We start from the raw sequence: 6690 nt of genomic DNA, 5'->3' as shown, positions 1-6690 counted from the left end.
GAGGAGACAAGCCCTGTCCTTGTCCCCGATGCACGACAGGTTCAGCCACAGGTGTCTCTCCGTGGCTACCAGTGCTGCCATGGAGCAGCCGATGGCACGGGCCGTCTCCTTGGTAGCACGGAGAGACAAGTCAGCCACTCGACGCATCTCGCGGATGTCGACGAAGGCGACCTCCCTGCTATCGTCTACCTCTTTGAGGAGGTCGGCCTGGTATGCCTGCAACAGCCCCATCGTATGCAGACAGCTACCAGCCCGACCGATGTTGTACGGCAGGGCTTGGTGGGAAGCGCCGGAGCCCGCAGGGATGATGCGGCGTCAGGGGAGAGATGTGAGGTGAATGTCTCTTCAACCCTGGGCATCATCCCATAGCCCTCCTCCCTGGCACCCATTATATTGGAATATAAATGTACATTGGGGCCAGATAATCATGAGGAGAAGGGCTTGTTCCACGATCTCGACACCTCGGTGTGGAGATCGGGAAAAAATGGCAGACTCCGGCGTAGAGGCTGTGACCGAGCCTGCAGGAAGCGCTCATCTAGCTTGCTTTTCTTTGTCGCTTCCTGCATTTCTGGTGGCCAATTGATTTTTAACTTGGTCACGGCTCTAGTCACAACCTCTAGCAGCTCCTCAAAGGCAGGGGAATGGGGTGGCAAATCCTCACATTCACCTGCCTCAATGCCCAAAATATCCAGCTCCTAGGAACCAGATAGTTCGAGCATCGGGTCCATTTCAAGGGCGGAAGAAGCCGCTAAGCGGGCTTTCACACCCTGAGCAGGACCCATAGGGCTAACTTCAGAATGCTGAGAAAGGGCCGAAGCCATCTGAATATCATCTGCTAGCACCCTCAGCGATCCCCATGAATGCAGACGCCGCGCTGCCTAGACAGACGCAGGACCTGATCCACGGGGAGCGCGAGCCTGACCAGCCTCATCGAACATGGCCAGGCGGAAGCGGAGCGTTCTCAGGGGCATTTGTTCACAGTTAGCACAGACAGCGCCCTCGAGCGCTGCCTGTGCATGCTCCGCTCCCAGACAAACTACACAGAGCGAGTGTGTGTCATTCTCGCTCAAATAACGCGGGCAAGGGGACGCACACTGCCTGAATAGTTTCTCTTTATTCACCATAATACTTTCAGAGTGACAGACAACACCAAATAAGACAAACAGGTTGACACAGAATGCTTGCTGAAGACCAGAAGCTAACATTTCCTGTTTCCTGTGACCCTTTATAGCTTTCGGATCACCGTCACATGCGACGTCACAAGTGACGTAATGACGCTACACCAATGACGCTATAGACATTCCCCAAAGCGTTGAGTATCGATGCAGCGGGAGTTCCCTTACGAAAGGGAATGACGTTTATGCGTGTATGGCGAGCGGTACGTTTGATGACAGAGAAAGAACTTGGAAAAGACAGGGAGACAAAGCAAGAAGAGAGAGAGAGCAAAGGAGGAAGAGAGTCGACTACGCCACCCTGGTCACTAAGCCAGGGAAGTATCCTAATGAGGACACACAGGTTTGATTTTTCCCTTACACAGAGACTCTGAGATGTGGATATGACAAAGTACAAAAATATTCTTTATTGGACAAAGATAAAATGCTGGAGTGCAAGTCAATTAGGCTCAATCATAACCACAACACAATAACAATAAACACACTCCCAGGACTCGTAATTACCAGAAGCAGGACGAGCTTAGCCTGGGTTTCCCCATGCTGCCTTGCGAGCAGCGCGATTTTATTCACGCTGCTAGGCAGCCTGGATTCCATGGACCAGATTTTCGCCTCAGCGAGGGGACCAATCACAGAACGGGGAGGGAGCAGCAAGACAATGACGATGTCTATGCGACACACCAAAGCAGTTTGTTTATATCTATACATACCTTCTACCCTCATGTTTGTCTTGCACAAACGGCAATAGTCGCTGAACACCATCGTGTACACATAAATCTCTGACCCATGGTCTTCTTCCACGTCGAATTTCTGTCGCTCTACATACGTCATCTGGTATCATTGAAACGATTGGCTATGAGCTACGTACAGGCGCATTTGATAGACATTCATAGCACCCAATAAACAGCTCTGGGCATTCGTAAACCACGCCTCAAATACGAGAAATGAACATGTGGTTCCCAGACCACGTCTCAATGAGACTAGGTCTGACGTTAGCCAGGCTAGGACGAGCTAGTGCCGTAACGTCAGCGATGGTCAAGGAGCACCCACACGTGCACTACACTTCACACACACGCACACTCACGTCAACCAAGATCAATCAATATGGGTTGCAGACCACACACTGTGTCTCATCAAGACCCACCACCAAATAGAGCAACTAGCCCTCCTGCTCCGGACTCACAGTGCCTGAAACACAAGAAATACAAATTACAAAGAAGAAAATAATTGTTCTTACATGTGGGTACCCAGTTTACAGGACACAATATGCAAAAACACATAAAATAACCAACATAACTAAAAGAAAAAAACCCGCAATCCACTCAAACCTGCACTCATCGGTTTCAGTGATTGTGAATATCCCTCTTTCCTTGTACAAGCAGACTATCACTCGCAGTGACAAAAAAGACAGAAAAAATATTATTCACAACACAAGAAAATACAAAGACAGCACCCAAAAATAAACCAGAGATATCAAAGCAAGCAAAATACAGAAAAAGAATGGATTAAGCAATCACAAAATAAAGCAAGCACCAGAACCAAAAGAAAAAGTAAACACAAAATCAGTAATACACAAACAGACTGGGTTAATTGCACTCGCCCAACTAACAAAGCAAAATAACTCAAACAAACAAACAAAAGACAAACATCAACAATGCGAAAGCATGCTCACATGTGAGCAACTGCACCTAAGCATGTTGATGAAAAAAACAATAGAAACAAACTATTAGAATAGTAGGAACAAAAAATCAGTGATGAAAGGCCTAAGCCAAGCAGCACAGTCTTCAAGTGCCCATACAGGCGGATTAATTCACCTGCAAAAGCCCGAATGTGAGCTAAAATATACATAGCATTAATTCGTCATTGTTGTACAATGATCGCACATACCCAAGATCGCGTCATTCGTCCGGCAGCAAACAGATGAACAGAGTTCACAAAGACGAGTGGAATGCACAGATAAACCCCATCACTATACACTACTAAATAAAATAAATACGGCTACAAGAGCCAGAAAGACACCTACCAGGAAGCAAAGCAGCAATACACGGTGACACTAAGTGCAATATATATAACATGCGTTGGTATCCGGCAAACGGCACGTATTTCCAATGGCTGCAAACCCTCAGCACAACGTGTGCTTATCCGCAAACAGCCCAGCACCTGACGAGGGTAACACTGTTAACAGTTTAAAGTCCGGTAGGCTGGAGCACAATCACAAACGGCCGCCACAATCATCTCCAGCCGGAGCACTAGACAGACGGCAGAATAATGGCGCACTAGATTGGTGGGCACACATTGACGCCATGTCCGGTGGCAAAACAGCCACCTTAATATACTCTTGGAATGAGATGCTGATTACCTGCGCGCATCTAGGGCAGAGTCAACACACGCAGAGAGGACGCCACCCAACAGCGGCACTTCCCTACACATGGTTTGCGGACAAAGAAATTTAAGTCACTGAAATAATGCCATAAAACTCATACTGAAAATTATTCACAAGACTTTTAAAAACTGGATCACGTACGCTAGAATTTTTGCTTCAAAACGATGTGAAAATCATCCTGCCCTCTCATTTACATAAAACAATATATTGATTTAAAATTTGTAAAAAAAAATTACGATCAAACCAGGGTTCCTGTTTGGGTCCTCGCAATGGTTCTCGCAGTGTTATCCCTGGCACCTTTCAAACCCATTGACGAGGTGTCGGAGAAGTTCTTTCTATAAAAGTGGCCTTCCTGCTAGCTATCATGTCTCTTTCAGTAGCTTAGTCGGGTCTAACATACATGTTGTCGATTTAGATGATTTAACGAGTTTAGTAAATTCTTCCTCTCCTATAGCAACGAATGAATCAAATTTTTCTTCAAGGAGACTACAATGCACTGCCTGATGCGATACTGTAGTAGACGGTTGCATAGTTATAATTGCAGAAGCAGAAAACAGGAATTGAGTGAGTATTTGTGTTATAATACTCAAGGGTTAAGTATTACATAATTGTGTTGTCTGAAAGCTCTCAAGAGATGAATCAGAAGATATATTTGGATGGAGATTGCCATGCAGTGATCTGTGCAGCATGAGAGAATAAGGACAAAATGTACAGTGGAGTAATTTAATTCAAAGCAGCTCACAAGCATTAAGTCATTGTCATAGTTTTCTCTGGCTCTAAAACTTTATGTATACAAATCTGTAATTCAAATATTGTGCATTACATGAAGGTATTTTTTTATTTAAAATTATAGTTGTAGTTAAAATATCCTGTTACAGGTTTGAAATGACAATTTTGTAAATTCTCTAGATTTTGCTAATGTCTAATGTCTTGTAATTTTTATTTCCAGTTTGTGCAAAACACCAAACTCAAAGCTGCCATGAGCTCTGTAAATGCAAGTTTTTCACAGAATATCTCCATTGTTCATCCTGAATACTTTTTCATCATTGGACTAACAGGTATACCTTATAGTGGTTATTACTATATATTCTTATTTATAACATATTTTATAACTGTAATTGGCAACTCTATAGTCCTTCTTATTTTAGCTCTTCATCGGAGCCTGCACAGTCCAAAGTACATTGGTGTGTTTAACTTGGCCTTGGCTGATATTGGTGAAACTAATGCACTGATTCCTAACATGATGAAGAATTTTCTGCTCGACTCACAGTACATCTCCTTCAATGCTTGTTTGGCAACCATGTTTTTTGTTCATTTCTTTAGTACTATGCAGAGTTATACTCTAGTTGTTCTGGCATATGATCGCTTCATTGCAATTTGCTTGCCATTAAGATATCATGCAATTGTTAACAATACCAGTGTGGTTTTGGTTTTCTCAGCAATTTGGGCATTTAATTCTTCTGTGGTGGCCTTGATGGTGTCTTTGATCACCCGGCTTTCTTTCTGTAAATCTAATATGATTCAGAGTTACTTTTGTGATCATGGACCAATGTATAGGTTGGCATGTAATGACAATAGCATTAATAAAATTATGGGAATTCTCTACACAGTTTTATACCTTATAGCACCATTGATTATTATAGTCCTGTCATATCTGGGCATTTTTCTTGCTTTAAGCAAAATTACAACTTGGCAAGGACGTTTAAAAGCGTTGAAGACCTGTGTTTCTCATCTGTTGTTAGTAGGGGTTTATTTCCTCCCCATAAGCTGCTCATACATTGCTGCATGGTTGGTTTCTCTCACACCCAATGCAAGGATCATCAGTACGTCTCTGGCATATGCTGTTCCAGCAATGTTAAATCCCATAATTTATGTATTAAACACAGCTGAAATCAAAGACATAATCCAGAAAGTGGTTAAAAACAGATCTGAACCAATTAGAGAGAACAATTCAAAATGACTGAAATGCCTGTTTGTTGATTTAAAATGTCTGTTTGTTTTTAATTGTTTTTAAAAATGAAAAAAAAAAAAAATCTTTAAAAATAATTAGCCATATGAAGACTGCACGCTGAAGCCTCACAGAGGTGAACAGTATCTTTCCAGAAACACATACTTTGAAAAATTAACTTTTGAAAGAGTAAGCGAGATAAGTAATATTTTCTTTGTATTCCATTACAAACTCGAAGTTGTTTAAAATTCTGATAGAAATATTTGGATATATGTATGAAAATACACATAACAGTAATGCTATCTAATATACTTACTAATCGAATTATTTATTAATCCAGCTGATTTCAAGTGTACGGCTTGTGTTGCTTATCACAAGACAAATCTAACGTAATAAAAGCAATTTTATGTTTTTTGAGCTATCGTTACTATGTTACTTTAAACACATAATTCACTGTCATCTATAAATGCATTTTGATAGATTTTCTGCTAAATCAGCTGATGAGACATGACTAAATAAAATCATATTTCACAATGTATTCCTTTTTGAATTTGTAATACAGTGGTGCATTTCAAAATGAGCATGTTGTTCTGAGATCTGCTGATGAGTCTCTTTTTGATTTTCTCATTTGGTGTTTTTCTGTTTTTGTTTTGTTTTTCTGTACAGTAATAAAAAAAGGAACAAGAACCCAGATAGACACAAATGCACATGTGCATGTTTCAGTTTATTGTGTCACCCTTTTTAAAAGGCAATCAAAAGTATATTAGGCCTATAGCTTTGATTAAAAAATGGCAATGAAATTTAACTGTTACGTCCAAGGATATATTATTATTATTGTTCATGTAATCCTTGTTTAATTTGCTTTATACTTGTGTGACGGAGCGGTATAGGCTTTCAATAAATAATTTAGCTTATGGTGATAATTGTCGACTACGCCACCCTGAATCAATCAGGGAATATCTAAATAACCCAGTATTGACCACTAGGTCACAGGTTCGTGTGTGCCAGGGAGGTCAGAGACACAAGTACAGAATAATTGAATAAACACTTTATTAATGTACAAAAAAGTTCTGCTTTAAAATGTTCTGCTTTAAAATGTTCTGCTTTAAAAGGCGCCCAGCGCTACATTTACTAATAATGACATTTAGCAAGAGAAATCATCACAGAGGGCAGTATGAAATGGCAGCACA

At 41.4% G+C, this 6690-nt stretch overlaps 1 protein-coding gene across 1 annotated transcript; it reads left to right on the top strand.

The window, feature by feature from the left end:
• Positions 1–4510: 4510 nt before the first annotated feature.
• Positions 4511–5512, top strand: LOC307166667 (olfactory receptor 52E4-like; the record flags this gene model as incomplete). The annotated part of the gene is made up of 1 exon (XM_079885163.1): positions 4511–5512. The coding sequence occupies exon 1, from the start codon at positions 4532–4534 to the stop codon at positions 5510–5512; it is 981 nt and encodes a 326-aa protein (XP_079741289.1). The 5' UTR covers positions 4511–4531.
• Positions 5513–6690: the final 1178 nt, after the last annotated feature.

This window comes from Squalius cephalus (assembly GCF_949319135.1).
Source record: "Squalius cephalus genome assembly, chromosome: 11".
NCBI lineage: Eukaryota > Metazoa > Chordata > Actinopteri > Cypriniformes > Leuciscidae > Squalius > Squalius cephalus.
Note: the sequence above shows the minus strand (reverse complement) of the source record. Positions and strands in the feature narration are given on the sequence as shown.